The following is a 16,008-nucleotide window of genomic DNA, read 5'->3' as shown; positions in this document are numbered from 1 at the left end:
GGAAATGTTCCAAGTTTCACCTACAATTTCCAATAGTGTTCTGCTCAATGCAGTAAGAATTTTCAGATTCAAGCAGACTTAGACCACAGAAGTCAATTAAGTGCAAACCATACTCTTGGATTGACACAGGTTTCTTTGGAAATTTATTAGGGCATTCTTTATGAGAAGAACAACAAGTTTTCATCTCCTATCGACAGCTATATGGGAATATTTAATGTTTATCTATTATGGCCCCATTGAGACCCAGATATAAAAGTGAGCTAGCAATGGGACTAGCTGCCCCAGAGGCTGCAATGTAAGAGGAGAAAGCAATTAACACTTACATGGATTAAACTAAAGAATTTGGAATGCAACTGTTCCAGATCTCTCCGGCAAGCAAACTAAGTGATATAGATCACTTTCAAAACAGAGCTCTTGAGTTTTCTATCTTAATTTGAACTGCAACAACATTCCAGTCTAACCCAAATTCTGACCAAGGTAAAGCAAACCCAAGAACTAAGGACCAGTTTAGGCAATCAGCCCAATTAAATGGTCAAGCTTTTCCTAAGCTGAACCACTTCAGACACTGGGATACAGCTGCACATTTTAATGCTGCTTCATAAGCACAAGTCCCCTCTGATAGAAAAACAGCCTATCGGAAAGAAGCCTCCATGAGAAATACATCTCAGGGACATGGCAAGCTTGTCCCAAAGTTACAGCAGTTCAGAGTATAGGTGAGGTTGATATAAGCAAATCTTTATACTCCCAAAATCTTACTAGCATCACATCTGAACAGCTAAAAGAATGAACTAAACTGTCCTTGGTTGTCAGCCCCTCTAGGCAGACCAGACCAAGAAATCAATTCCACGGGAAGGCTAAAAACTACTTTGATTGAGATTGGCTGTTATAACAGAATCTTGCAAGTCTGATTGTACTGTACCTCCTCCCCTTATAGTTAGTTCAGTGAGTTAGAAAGGTGACTTCCTGAGCTGCTTCTGAATGTTCTCTGGACATTCTGGACTTAAAGCATGTTTTACCCCTTGCCACCTTGGCAATGGAACTTATATATCTCTATCAAGGTCATCTTCCTTATTCTCTACATCAATGTAGTGATCTTACATCTGTTTTCCATGATACTCACCTGATTCCAAAGGGCAATCTGCCTATTATTCCACCTGGATGTCCCTGTGGTGAGCAGCATTTTCAGGTTTCCTAGAAACACAACTTTGTTCATTCGGTGAGACTTGCTGCTTGCTTCCTGTAACAAGGCACAGCATGTTACTTACAGGAAATCAAGTACCCCACACATTTCTCCTTTCAGGGAAGTCTGCCTACCCTTATTAATTCTTCAGACTTCTGAAATCTCTCCACAACCACCCAAGTTCATCGCCTTTGCATAGCTACATTTAGCTGACACAGCAATATAGTCTAAGAAATACTAGCAGACTAATTAAAAGATGGGCTAATTAAAAAATAGAATTAAAAGGCTGTCTAGATCATGGGGCTTCCTATCAAGCCATTTTTGTCCACTATGAATCAAGCACCACTTGAATGAATGACCAGAACTGAGAAATTATGGAAAGGACGGCCCTACCAATGGCCCATCTTCTACACCACTATTTAACTATCAGAGCAGGACAGAGACCTTGGCATCCACAAGTCAGGTTACAGATAAGCCAACAAAAGAAGATTTATTTATTATGTATTACATTTGTACCCCACTGCAATCAATTTGACTTTTGGTGGCTTCCAGTTAATACCTGAAAATCATATCTCAAGCAAATACAGTTGATCCTGGGATCTTCTCTCTTTTTCCTGGGATGGCACAGATTTATGTGAATGGAGAACAAAATTGTACACAGAAAGTCTTGTTAACCCGCATAACTAATATTTCTTAGCAGTAGAGAATAGTAGCCATATCTGGTGGCTCCTGTTATTTGCTCAAGCAGAACTTCACATTTCCTGCAGTCTCTGCAGTGCAAAATAATATCCTCCAAGCCAGTTTTCAAGTCTTGCTTGCTTTGGTTCAGATTGCTTAGGAACTCCAACTTCCACCTTTTTCTCTTTTGTCTAACATGATCTTTGAAGGCCTAGTTTGCCCAGTATTCTTGCTGGACACTGGGATCACCAATCTTTGAGCTTTGTTTCTGGCTCAGCTAGAACTTTCTCAGGAGATCAGCTTCCACCATGCCTTAGACAAAACCCATAGCTCCCTGAATATTCATCCCAATTTTCCTTGAGGCATCAGAAGTGTCCTCAGACCCCATGGAGAGCCAAAGGACCTGAGAATTAGATGCGAAGGAGTCCTAGAATGAAGAACTACCAATTCCTCCTCCATCCAAGGTTCTACTGCTATATTAAGCAGATAATCATTGCAGAACTTTTATACTCTGGAAGATCCAATTGTCCAGACTAGGGTAGATGTGGATTCCCAGTTTTCCAAGGTCTGCTACTAGCACCATCAGGATCTTTGTGGATTTTCTAGGGACAGACTGAAGGGGAAAGCAGCATATTGAAAATGGTACCCTGTGCAAAACCCCAAGAAATTTGAAATGGGGTATGTGTATGTGGACAAGCACATGGAAGTAAATGGCCTGAGAGATCCAGGGAAACCAGCATATTTGGGGGCCTGAGACACTCCAAGATAAATTTTAGAATATCCATGCAGGACTTGCAGTACTGTACATGCTGATTCATCCAATTTTTTCCCATTCTGACCCCACCCAGTCATTTTACAGTATTTTGACCCTCAGGATATGTAACAAGGACCATGCAATCTTAAATCTGAAAATGATTGTCCACTCTGTCCTCCAGGATAATCTGCAGGGAGCAGGCACTAACTGTGGGCAAGGCTAAAACCAGGGATGGAGGGAACATCCCTCTGTACATCTTTCTTTTCTTCTTCTTCTTATATATATTTATTGATAAGTTAACAACCAGAAGATATGATAAAGTACAACCAAAGATATAGGAGTACTAATAAAATCAGAAAAAAAATATAGGATAATGAATAAATGAGTAACACTTGTAGAAATTAAAAGTATATCCATAAAATGTTAATATAAAACTATCTCAATCCTTTAACATATTATTAAATCTAGCCATAGACCATCTATTGCTCCATCTTCTCAATGTTAGTACAATATGTTATTTCGATACAATGATATTTATATCATATACTTAGATTCTTAATATTCTATTATATAAGTGCCTTAGAGTATTAAATGTAAATATGTCTTTCTATCACACCCCCTTTCATTTTCTTTTTCCACCCCTTCTTTTCCTCCCCAGCCACACAGATTAATGAGGGAAGAAAGTTCTTTGCAGAGATACAGATGGATCACCTGCAAAGATCTTCTGAAATTAAGTTGAGGCTAGAGGACTCCATCCACTTTTTCTCTAATATAGTTCGAAATAAGGGAAGAATTTCAGCTCAAACTCTGGATTCTTAGGAAGTGACTTTAAGAAGTCCTTCCCATCTCTAGAACATGACAAGCCTGCATGTTCGGGAGTTTGTCTGACTGTAACCCTCCAAGTACTGTAAATCGGATCAGGGTCAGAGCCAGTCCTTGCAACCAGATAGCCTGCCCCCAACAATGCTGCTTTGGAAAAAGAGGCATCTCACCTTCTGCCTAAAACTATCCAGTAGGTACCCTACAAACAGCAGCCTCCTTTCACAGTACAGTAAGAACCAGCCTTACAGTTCCCATCAATCATTCTCCTCAACCAACTTACCTGAAAGACAGTTCCTGCTCGCGGGTCAATGATCCTTATTTTCCTGTCCCTGCAGACTGTGGCTAAGAGGCTGCCATCCGTGTTGAATGACATGGAGAGGATGACATCTGTATGGAAACCGATTGTCTTTATCGGCATCTCAATTGTACATTCTTTGGTATCAAGGTTCCAGATCATGATCTGTGGCGAAAAGGCAGGCATCTGAGAATGTTTTCTGAACTTTCCACCCACTGAGCAGGCAGACCATAAAAGAACATGCAGGAACTATGCCCCAAATGTGATGCCCCAACGACACTATCTCACTCCATGCAGGTCCAAATTACTCTATGCATCTATAGTAGAAGCCCAAGATCTGGCACCATGGCTGAATGGAGAGGGATGAGGGAGTGGCAGGAGGAAGAGGGTGCTTGAAATAATTGTTGAATTCTGTAGTGCAGGTAATCTGCATAGATAATCATCAAGTCAAATCTTTATTACGGTCATAGACCAGCATATATACAATGTCCATTTCTATGATATATCACAAACTCTGATTTCAGAGGAAGGAAATGACTAAAAGGATGACTTTTTTTCCCCTTATTTGTAGTTTTTAGTTTATAGATTTAGTTTATAAGTTTTGTAAGGTAAACTATTATTTATTTAATAAAATTTATTTTATTTCGATTTTGGTGCTGACTCCAAAAACATTTAGTATTAAAGGTACAACATGACTGGATTAATTTTGTCTGGCCAATTTAGACTTTATCTAACTAATAATAAACTAAACTAAACTTTATCTACATCGAAGACCGAAATGAATAAATGGAATGGAATTCTTCCACTGTGGCATACATGCTCCTTCTCCTCCCTCACCTGGACTTGAAGCTTCCTACGCAAGGCCCTCATGAAGCAATCTAACAGTATTTCAAGGTTGAAATGAATGTTCATAAGATCTCAGCTCACTTTGTAATCGTAACCAGTGCTGAAGAGGATGTTACTTGCAGTTGGGTGCCATTCGATAAGCCCCACCCTTCTGGAGTGACCAAGAAGCTCCTTCTGGGCATCTGTGATGCTTTTCGTTAGCAAGTGCTGGGGAATATTCCAGACCTTAACCTAAGAGACAGAAGGATGCAGCACAATCCAGGAAGGCTCCATTAGCCCATATATCTGTCACTCAGTGCAGCAGCATTCAAGAGCAATAACATGAAAGAACAATATTAATCAACTGCTGAGCCTGCAGGAATAGAGAGATGATTGGCAAGGAAGGGAACGGAACAGGAGACACCTCTTGTGCCTCCCCACCTTCATCCTGTCCTGGGTCCTTTGACTGTTACTTCATCTCCACACCACACACAGGCTACCAACAAGAGAAGAAGAAAGATTCATCTGCACAGCAGAAGCCAACCTTGGCATCCATCAAAATGGAAGTAGGGGATTTGTTTAGTCTTAGTCCCTGCATTTCTGGTACAAGATGGAAGAGAGGCCATGTATCAAACATGTTTTCTGTCCAAAGAAATGTTCTCTTCACTTGCATTTCTTTTTTTGTGACACTTTACTTCCCATTTTTTCTCCAAAGAATGGCATTTTAGCCTCTCAACAACCTGAAGAGATAGAGTAGGCAAAGACCTCAATCTTGCTCAAGGGCACCTAATGTCCTATGAACCTGGCTTTCAAACTTCTCAATCCAATACTATAATATTACTTGGGGAATTTAGCAGCTATCTTTTGGAAGGTCTTAGAAAAATGACGACGTCAGAACCAGCGGGTATGACACTGGGGAGTCTCCTAACCATCGGGAGCATTAAGATGTCACCCTGGCATATGGATTCTGCATAATTTCATCTCCACAGTTAACAGTGATAACATGTGCATCTGCAAGGGGCATGGGGGGACAAATGATGAAGGATGAGTTGAAAGTAAGTTTTGCCCCTTCTGAACATGCATCATGACATCACACACACATATGCAGGGGCAGAGCTTGCATTGCAATGTCACAATACTTGTTTTGACATCCTGCCCAAACTTTTAGAAATGCTAAGTGATAATTTGTTCTATCTACATCAGATTTCATTTCATCTGGTTAGCTCCACAGTTTACAACCACTGTTAAAAGTCCATGTGCATGATGTAGACTGTGCTATCCAGATGTGAAGACTAACTGTAATTACTAGAATTGTGAGGCTGTACTCCTGATTCTCTTCACATTGTTAGGAAATTAGGCAGTGTTCTGTCTAAACCAGGCAAAGGTTCACAACTCCCACTTACTGTGGCATCTTCGGAACACGATGCTATTACAAAGTCATTAAAAGGGTTCCATTTGATGTCTAATACATTTCCTTTATGCCCACAGATGCGAGGGTAATGCGGGTCAAGTTTTCCTGTCTAAAAACAAATGGCAAAGTTTAATTCCACAATGACAAGTTCTCTGAAAAGGTTATTAACAGCAACAACAACAACAACAACAACAATACAGGACGCATGCTTCTTGTCTCAGTTGTTTGGGCCAAAAGCAGGCTGATTTTTAATTTGTTCCCCCTTCATTTAAATATAAAATGCTTTATATTCATATAAAAATATAATATAAAATATAAAATTATATTCATAATTCATCTTAATATTACCAAACATATATGTGCTTATACAGGTAGTCTTCAGTTAAAGACCATTCATTCAGTGACCATTCAAAGTTACAATGGTGCTGTATAAAGACACTTACAGCCAGTTCTCGAAGTTGTGGCTGTTGCAGAGTCCCTGCAGTCATGTGATTGTGATTCAGGCACTTGGCGACTGGTTTGCAATTACAACTTTACAGCCTCCTGTGGTCACATGATCGCCATATGCAACCTTCACTGCCCGCTTCCAACACACAAAATCAATGGGGCACCTGGCAGGAGGTCACAAATGGCAATTATATGACATCACGCCTAATGACCACAACTGGATCTGCCATGTCTGCTGTTGTAAGTTGGTGTGGTCATGTGACATTGTGCTTTAAGACCATGTCACTTAGCGATGGAGTTCCTGGTCCCAATTACCATTGTTAACCGAGTATTCACATAAATCACAGATAAATCCCAAATGCTTTGTGTATGCATACAAACTGTATACTTTTAGGACAAGTTGAAAATATATCTATGCTGATAAAAAACCGTTAACATTTTTATGCCAGTGCTTCAGCAGGAGCACTAATTATTCTAGAAATAAAGATGTTTAAAATATATTTTGATGGAAATGTTGATTGAATTATTTTAAAATGTATTATAAAAAATAAGTATAATTCCACCCAATACCAAGTAAAATAATGCCATTCTATCTTAACGGTTGTTCTATCTTTTCTTTTTTGTCCAATCCCTTATGTGAACATCTGTGCCACAACTGTGAGACCTCCAGGAGAACATTTATCAGGCTTTTTGGCAGCTGCTTCAAACCAAAAGTAATTCTTCCCAAGCAAGATTCTCACAGGGTTTTCTTTTAATTCAAATGAAAGGGATGGGGTACAAACATTCCAACATCTGACTATTTCCTATTTGGAACCAATTTATCCCCTACCACATTCGGGCAGACACTTCTTCCATTTCTTTTAACAGACTTTCTATGATCTAGTCAAAAGGCCACTCTTGTCCTGATAAAGGAGAAGTCTGCAATTGGTCATTTACCTAACAGTCTCCTGAATCTTTAACAGTCTGGGGAACCAACCATCACATCATCCAAGGTGCATTAAGATTATATCACACCTTGCTTTTGGAGGGAGAAGTCTGCCATCAGAGAAGATCCAACTTCAGAAGCTCTTTCCAAGGCTGGTTCTTCTCCAAACTGTGTTAGTCTAAAGTCCATGAGTAGAAAAGAAGACACCAGAGAAGGGAGATGGCTGGAAAATCTGCAGATTGACATGCTCCACAGCCTTTCTGGCCCCAGTTAAATTAAAATCTCACTCAGAGAGCATGACATTACAGTTTATTGGTAATGATACAAAAGGGCTTTGCTGCTGCCTTCTTCTAAGATATTTGTTCCAACCTCCTAGTCTAGCCTACAGTCTTGCAAGTTCCTGATGTTTCCCATTCAAGTAGTAAGTAGATCTGACGCTGCTTATTCTTCAGCCAGTAGCAGTTGTATGACAGGCTACATCTTTTCCACTGAAATTGACAATGTTTTGGTGAAAGAAAATTTGATAAAATAAAAAGGGTTCCTGTTTCTTCATTTTGAAATGACAGGTTTTTCTCCCCAAGATGTCTGTAAGGGATTTAGTCACTCTGTGGTATGATGTAACATGGAGTATAAAGAATATTGAAATATGACTCTGGTGCAAACCAACTTCCTTCAGATTAAACCATTTCTCTGCTGTCTCAGGTTCCGATAAATGTGAAACATTCACATGGAGGCTTTCCCATGATTTGAAATCTGTTGTAGGTAACTGGGATGAATTCACAAAGGCAGTCTCTTCTTTAGCACAACTGGAGATGAGAGAAGTTGCTCACCATTCCTTGTTTGTTCAGATCTATGGCCTGAACAGGGCTTTAATCAACCAAGGCTCTTTCAGGAGGTGAAGAGATCTTTCATCCCTACTTTATGGTGCTTCCACAGAATTTTGATCTCTCTCCCGTCTACTACTCTAACACATACGTACATTCATAAACATACGCAATGCTGAAGCCTGGATTCAGGGCCTGAGATTCAGCCTATTTGGGACAAGACTGCACTCCCCCTGAAAAGGGAGGTTCACAGCCCAGGAGCGCAATTTCATCCAAAGCTGTCACTGGACCCGCAGGTCATGGCTGTGGCTGGAAGCACCTCTGTACCCTTCTTTCTTGTGTGCCATCTCCAGCTTTTTGTGGTCTCATTTGGTGACAGCATCCATACTTTGGTTACCTCCTGATTATTGCAGCACCCTCTACATGTGCCAAATCTTGAAAGGTTTCCAGAAGTTGCAGCTGGTGCAAAATGCAGCAACCAGGATGCTAACTGCTGCAAAATACAGGGATCATATGATGCCTAGATGGAAAGATCTGCATGGATTACCAATTGTTACCAACTGGAACAATTTAAGTGTTGGTCCTGACCTTCAAAATCCTGAACAACTCCAGGCCTAGATCTAAGGGTCAATGCCTCTCTATTACAAACAGAAGCCTCTCTTTCTAGCACATGGGAGAAGGTCTTCTCCAGTCTTGCACCCAAGCTATAAAATGTACTCTTTTGGATATGCATGTGGACGCCACTGTTGCAGTAGATAGAAAATCTGCAAAGGTGCATCTCAATCACCAGGCTTTTGTCAGATAATTTCAGTATTGTAAAATGATCTTTAGTATCATTAATTAAAGTGATACTTAAAATTATCTCTGGCAACAATAATTTTATTCTTCATTTAAACTTTTAATGCTTTGTTTTCATACTTTGTTAACCACCTTAAATGCTTGCCAAAGCAGAAAAGTGGGGCATATATAAAGTAAAGAAATAAAAAGAAATAATAGCTTCATGATAAACACAACACAGAGGGAGCACAGCGTGGGACCTTTTTATCTAACTGTTACAGAGCCAGGGCAATATGTAGTCATACAGATGTAACAGGACAGATTAGAGGAAGGGAGGTGGAGGGCAGAAGCAAAAAGCAGTATTTGCATGTCTTACTGATAGCTTCTTTATAGTTAACAATAATTAGAGCAGTCATTCCCCAAGTGGAGGCTGTGAGGGAAATGCTAGTACACCGTAAAAGCGAATTAATTAAATAATGCAAGGCTGTCATCTAGTAGGTAAAGTCAATTCCAGTCAAGTCTATCATAACCTCCAGCGCTGAGGGCTGAACGCAAATGTTATGCCTCTTTTTTTTTTGAGTTACTTACGCAGAACACATACAGGCAGCACAAACATGCCCCCGGGACTGTTTTTTCTGCTATATCTTCATGATGTTGCCTTTCTCTTATTCTCAGCCCATACCTGGGGCAGCTTAGTTGCCCTCAGCTGTTCCAGTTTTAAAATAATGCCCACATAGTTTTGCCCAGAGACAAAATCTAGCATGTTTCACTGATGATGTGGTTGCTAATACAGTCAGGAGCTGGAAACTGCCCAGCTTTTATTGGCTACTTTAGATGCTGCAGCCATGCTCCCTCCCCTCCGGTCCCTGGGAACTGCCCTCCCCCCCCAGCCCTTTTGGCTTAGGATGCAGCAGAAACAGATAGTTGGTTTCCACAGGGCACTTCCCTGCTAACTGCCTGGCTGGTGTTTTCCATGGTACTTGCCAGGTCTTTTATATGGAGTCCTTACAAACGTGAGTTTAGTGGTCTTTTTAAAGAGTGCTAGATCCCTGCTTGTTCTCTGCAGCACTGAAAGTAAATTCAGCCACGTTTTGCTAGAACCAGGTTCTGCCAGCTGTATGCTGTTAGTTCTGCCAACTAACTGGCTTCTGCTGATAACAGATTTCAAGTGCCTGTATTTTTTACTGTTTTTATTACTGGGGGAGTGTACAATGCTTTTTTGCCTACCCCATTCTGACTTTTGCAGCACTAAATGCTGCTGGCCATGAGATCAGAACTGGACTCCTTTGTCTCTTGCTGACAGTACTGTGTACACTTGCACAAAAGACACCCACAGAGCTTGTTATTGTGATCTCCTGCATCAACCTGCCCTCCCTTCTCTTCCCATTACCTGTCAATCAGGCTGTTTTGGAACAAAGGTTCAGGCAATCTTTCAGAAGAGCACATAACTGTGTTCAGAAAATATCCAACCAACATGTCATAGACAAAGGGGGTTTTATGCCAAGCCAGGAACACTGGGGCACTCCATCCCACTGTACTTGGCGCCTGCAACCTGTTAATTGGGCAACTTGATCACTGGCTAACCTGCTGTTCTAAGCACCCACCTACCCTTAATTTCCTTAACTCGACCCACAACAGGTGCACAGGAACAGCATCCTTCACTAGTCCCATTACTGTGACAGAACAAGGATCAGCAATGGGTGGCACAGTTTATGCCATCCTACTTCTCTGCCACTTCAGGGACTGGTGGAAAACCCTTACTGTGGCCTTCTGTTTGCATGAGACCCTAAGCTACTCCTAGGTAAGAAACTCATTCATCAGCGCAAAGCCAAAGGACATGATAAACTTTCTGGCTTGGCTTTGCTGGTCCCTTCCCTGAAAGGCTGGCATCCCAACCCTTTCTGTGGTGGCTGGCAGCTTGGCACTTCCTATTGTCACTCTTCTTTTACTAAAAGGGAAAAAAAAGCAGGCTTAAGTTGAAGCCACAGGATACAGAATGGGAAGCAGTCAAACCTTCCCTTAATTCCCGCTTTGTTCCTTTGTAAAGAAAAGAAGATTCTCCTGCATGCTGCACCCCACTTCATTTTATGGGAGGACAAACAGCTGTTTTACTGTAAGCTACCCCTTTGTCTCAATTTGGGTGAATCAAATTATGTGTGCATGTGTGTGCCTTCGAGTCAGTGTTGAGCCCTGACTGCCTAGACCAGTGTTGTCCAAACTTGGCTACTTTAAGATGAGTGGACTTCAACTCATGCTGGCTGGGGAATTCTGGGAGTTGAAGTCCACTCATCTTAAAATGGCCAAGTTTGGACAACACTGGCCTAGACAAGTCCCTGCAGTTTCCTTGGCAAGGTTTTCAGAAGTGGTTTGCTCTTGCCTCCTTCCTAGGGCTGAGGGGGAGTGCCTGGCCCAAGGTCCCCCAGCTGGCTTCGTGCCTAAGGCAGGACTAGAACTCACAGTCTCCCGGTTTCTAGCTGGTGCCTGAACCACTACCCCAAACTGGTGCTCTGCATACTAAACAAGTGCAGCTTTGGCTTCCTTTCTGACAAAGAGCTACACACCAGGTATGAAGAAAGGGGCAGAGCTGCATTGCTCAGTCAGTGCATGGAAGCCCTCCCCACCCCACCAGACTTGGTTTAATATCCAGCCTGGCCACATTCAAGTGCCTTCCACCAGTTCACCTCCCTCCCTTCAATTTGAAAGTTGCCTTTTATACAAGGTGGTGTGCATAGTGCTCCCCCCTCCCATTTTGTCACCCACAACAACTACCCTGTGAGGTAAATTGCTGAGCAAGACATCCAGTCAGCTTCCCTTGGTCCTGCCCTTCTTGCCCATCTCTAATCTGCAGGAAGAGGAGGAGTGCAGTGAGAAGCGGGAAAGAGCTCCCCCAGCACATCAGGAGGCTTCCCTCCCACTTCACCCCATGCCCCTCCCCTGCAACCTCTCAGCCAGGTTATTTTTGGACACAGGTTTAGACCTCTTTCAAACAAATGCCAGACCTGTGTCCAGAAACAGCCCACTGACTGGTCACAGGGATGGAGGAAGGGTTGGAGGAAGCATCAAAGGTGCTCCTCCCTGTTTCATCCCATTCTGCTCTTCCACCCCTGTGAGTTATTGGTCAGACTAACACAGCATGGGGCAAAGAGGGGAGGAAGTGCTCAGTATTGAGAGAGCTCCATCCTTGACTAAAGCAGCAAGGAAATGGCCTAAACGAGTGAGTGCCCATGGAGAGTAGCACCCAGCAGCAGACTCCCAGTGGGCAAAATGGTGGTGCCCCTCCCCAAAGCAATAAAACATTTAAAAAGCATTAGCACACAAAACCCCTTGCCAGCAGAAGCCAGCAGAAACCTATAATGCACTCACCGGTTACAGAATCAGCAATACACAGCTGGCAGAACTGGCATGTCTTTCCTGACTTAAATCTTCTGTGCACACAGCTTCATTCAAGACTCCACCAGTTCTATTCTTAAGCACAGCTTTAATGGTCTTTCAAAAGAGCACTAAACCCATGTTTATAAGAAGCCCATGTAAGTTCTGACAAGTGCCAGACAGACAGCTCTGTGCAAACCAGATTGCCAATGTAGGTTTTACATCCAGGCTGAAATGTCACCAGAGCCCCTGAAGCACCTCTGACCAAAGTAGATAGAACTGGAGGCTGAGGGCGGAGCTGGCGTCGCGGTGATACGGCGGGCGATCCTGGGCTCCCAGGATGGCAGCCGATATCTCCTCTCCCGGACGGTCCCGATGGACCTAAGCCGTCCCGTAGAGATGGCGAACGCAAAGGGCGCGTCCCGCGGATCTCAGGGACGCCGCAAGTCCCAGATCGATCCGGGGAGAAGCTCTTGAAGCCGGCGGAGGAGAGGCAGCCAAAAATGGCTGCGAAAGCCGGGACAGCTCCAAAGGAAGATGGAAGAGAAGGGTGTCAACTGGGTGAGATGGACTTTTACTATTCAACTATTCTTAGAGAACACCTTAAGTAACTTAAAGAGATTTTTAAAAGTGAAGAAAGTGGATTAAGCGGCGAGATTGAACCCTATTAAAAAAGAAGAAGGGAGAAAATTTTTCTTTTCAACTTTCCCTTTTTAGTGGAATTGACAAGATGTTTTCTTTTAAAAAAATATATTTTTAACTGGATTGGCTTTCTCTTTTTAATACTCAATAACTCTTTATTTTAAGCCTTTTTTTACTAAGATTTCTTTATTGTTATAAGAAATTTATATCTTTTTGACTTTGAAATGGGGAAAGTGGAGTTAAGAGAAAGTAAATGAAAGAAAGTTGCACTGCCATTTAGAGGCGCGACTTAGTGCTTTTTTTTTTTCATTGTGACGCACGCTCAAAGACCCTGTGCTTTCTAAAAAGATAGTGGGATGTGCATGTTTATACAGGTGCCATCCGTAACTATAAACAAGAAAGTGGAGTTGAAAGCGACTTTGAAAACATTAAGATGGAAAGTTTGAGCCAGTCTAAGAGCCTTGATTAGTGGCAGTAGCTCTTTTTCTGCTAGAAGCTCTGCTTTGCTCTCTATTCCCCCAGATGGATTTTTTTTTTTAAAGAGGCTTAGCCTTTTCCTTCTTTTCCTTTTCTTTTTTATTTTTTCCTTCTTTTTTTTTTTCTCTCCTTTTGCTTCTTTTTTCTCTTATTTTTGGCAAGAACAAAGATAAAGAATCCTTTGACTCAATGAAGGTTTATCAAGATAATAGACTATACGAGAAACACAATGCAGAAAAAGATCTTTAAACTATTGAGGATGACTATAAAAAATTGGAAGAAGAGCTGCAGAAATTCTCAAAAAAAAAAAAAAAAAAAAGAAAAAAGATATTAAAGCTAAAATGGACTTAATTAAACATAAAACGGGATCATTGGAAAAGGAAGAAATAGTACAAGAAATCAGAAACATTAAACGGAATTATTGTGAGGCCTATAAACTGAGAATTAAAAGGGTTAATCAACTGATAAATGAAGAGAGACAGATTTGTTCTTGGCACTGAGGGTGAGAAAAAGATTATACAAGATTATAATGGAAAATCGTACTAAGAGAATGTACAAAAAGAAGAAGTAAAACAATATTGAAAGAAACTATTGCAGATGTTTAAAGAGAAAATCAGGGGAATATAACAATGATGGAACTGACAGAAGCTTCCAAAAAACAGAATGTTCAAAAGGACACTTATTATTGCTTTCTCTTATCCAATAATATAGAAAAAAGGAATGAACAGCCAGATATTTTGGGATATTGAATGAAAAGGGTGAACTCAAAATTATGCAAAGCGCTGGAATAAAGTATAAATTTGAGATATATAGTTAAAAATTGTATAACATGTAGTGAAATCTGGTTAGAACTGTAACTTGGTTAGAATTGTAATTGATATTGTAACTGATATTGGTTAGAATTGTAATTCTTAAGAGTGGAAAAATTAAAAAGTACTTATGCAGGAGGAAGTTATTCAAAATTATGGAATGTGCAGAGATGAGTTAAATTGAGATTTGAAATTAGAGTAAGAAGATAAGCAATTTTATATGACACGGGATTTGTTTTTATTAATGATTAGATGAGAAAATATAGTAATGTAATAGATTAGGAAATTTTATAATAGAAATTTGATATTAATTATTATATATATACACATATAATAGATAGATGGAGATGTATTACTAATCCTATTGAAAGTTAAAATTTTTTGTAATATATGATTTTATAGATTAGCTATGAATGATTAACAATTGTTAATTGATAAGTATACAAGTATATTTTGAATAGATGATATGAGAATTTAAGATTATGAAAGGGGCACCAACGAGTTTAACTGGTTGACACACGGTATAAAATGGAAGATGCTTTTTTATGCCTTTTTATGTTTTTGTTTGTTTATGTTTGTCTTGTGTTTGTTGTAAAAATAAAAAAAACATTATTAAAAAAAAAAAAAAAGAACTGGAGGCTCTACTGGAGTTTATGAGTTGCAGATGGAGGAACAGTTCAAAGCACAAGGAGCTCATGTGGGAGAAGGAAAGGGGTAAATGAACCCACTGCTTGTATATCAACTTACGGAGTCATCAGAGCCAATACTGCTAGTTTTTCAAGTCATCACTCAGGACAAAATAAAGCCCTCATTGAAAATGAGTTGCTAATTTGGGCTTTAGAAACATTTGGCCTCACATGTCTTTATCCGCCCCATACATACCTTCACGCCCACATTGATAAGCCAGTTATATATGACAGGCTTTGGTGGTACCTACTTGACTGATTGGTATAACAAGAAAGGCTCCTCCACCTGCACATTCTGTCACCACAGCAATAAAATGAGGATTGACAGCACAAAACTGGTTGTCATAGACACTCTGGGTGATGGGCACGTTGTCATAGCAGTTCTCCTTACTGGCGGCCTTGCCGTAAACATGGCGGAATTTTGAACTCCGATACTGAGGATTCCATGACATCTGCAAGGCAGAAAGAGAATACAAGCATGAAGCCTTCAGAGTCTTGAACTTTCCACACTCCTGACCTACCATTAAAGTTATCTTCCAACCATGCTGTGGAAGCTTGTGGAAATTTGAGACAGACTAAGGGAAGCATGCTGGGGAATTCTGGGAGTTGAAGTCTACACATCTTAAAGTGGCCAAGGTTGAGAAACACTGCTTTAATCAGTAAGGTCACTTAATGTACGACCGTGGCAGAGGAGGCTCTGGGGAAGATTCATGAGGAAGATGCTCCCTAAGAAACCCAGAACTGAGGCTTTTAGGACTGAACAGTCATTGGTGAAACATTAAACTGTGCTTAGAATTTGACAGGCAACTTTAGTGTGAAAATAATCCAAACACAGCCATAATCTCTTTTATGTAGCCAACGCCAATGAAGAGTCAGGCAGCTGTATTTGGAATAACTAAACTACCCAACATGGTAGCCTTCACAGGTACCATGCCACAGATTCACACATATACCTCACATTTATTTTTACCCAGTTTATTGAGCAGGTCACAGTGGCCTGGTTCATAAACTATCAACTGTGGCTTATAAACCTGTTTTATAACTGGATTCATCCACTGCATAACATCAAAATCAAACAAACCACATT

General features: G+C 40.8%; 1 protein-coding gene across 1 annotated transcript in view; it reads right to left on the bottom strand.

The window, feature by feature from the left end:
* Positions 1-16,008, bottom strand: part of CORO2A (coronin 2A) — a 64,712-nt gene that overhangs the window by 9,390 nt on the left and 39,314 nt on the right. The window contains exons 2-6 of the mRNA XM_088147481.1: positions 15,173-15,373; positions 5,958-6,074; positions 4,657-4,806; positions 3,715-3,894; positions 1,121-1,237 (exon numbers count right to left, since the gene is read on the bottom strand). Of these exons, the coding sequence (XP_088003607.1) occupies positions 1,121-1,237; positions 3,715-3,894; positions 4,657-4,806; positions 5,958-6,074; positions 15,173-15,373 (765 nt within the window). The remainder of the gene's footprint in view (positions 1-1,120; positions 1,238-3,714; positions 3,895-4,656; positions 4,807-5,957; positions 6,075-15,172; positions 15,374-16,008) is intronic.

Source organism: Python bivittatus, unplaced genomic scaffold (genome assembly GCF_059951505.1).
Source record: "Python bivittatus isolate LINGU-HERP-01145 unplaced genomic scaffold, Pbiv_v1 ctg000520_np1212, whole genome shotgun sequence".
NCBI classification, from domain to species: Eukaryota; Metazoa; Chordata; class Lepidosauria; order Squamata; family Pythonidae; genus Python; species Python bivittatus.
The sequence above is the reverse complement of the archived record's forward strand: the minus strand, read 5'-3'. Positions and strand labels throughout refer to the sequence as shown.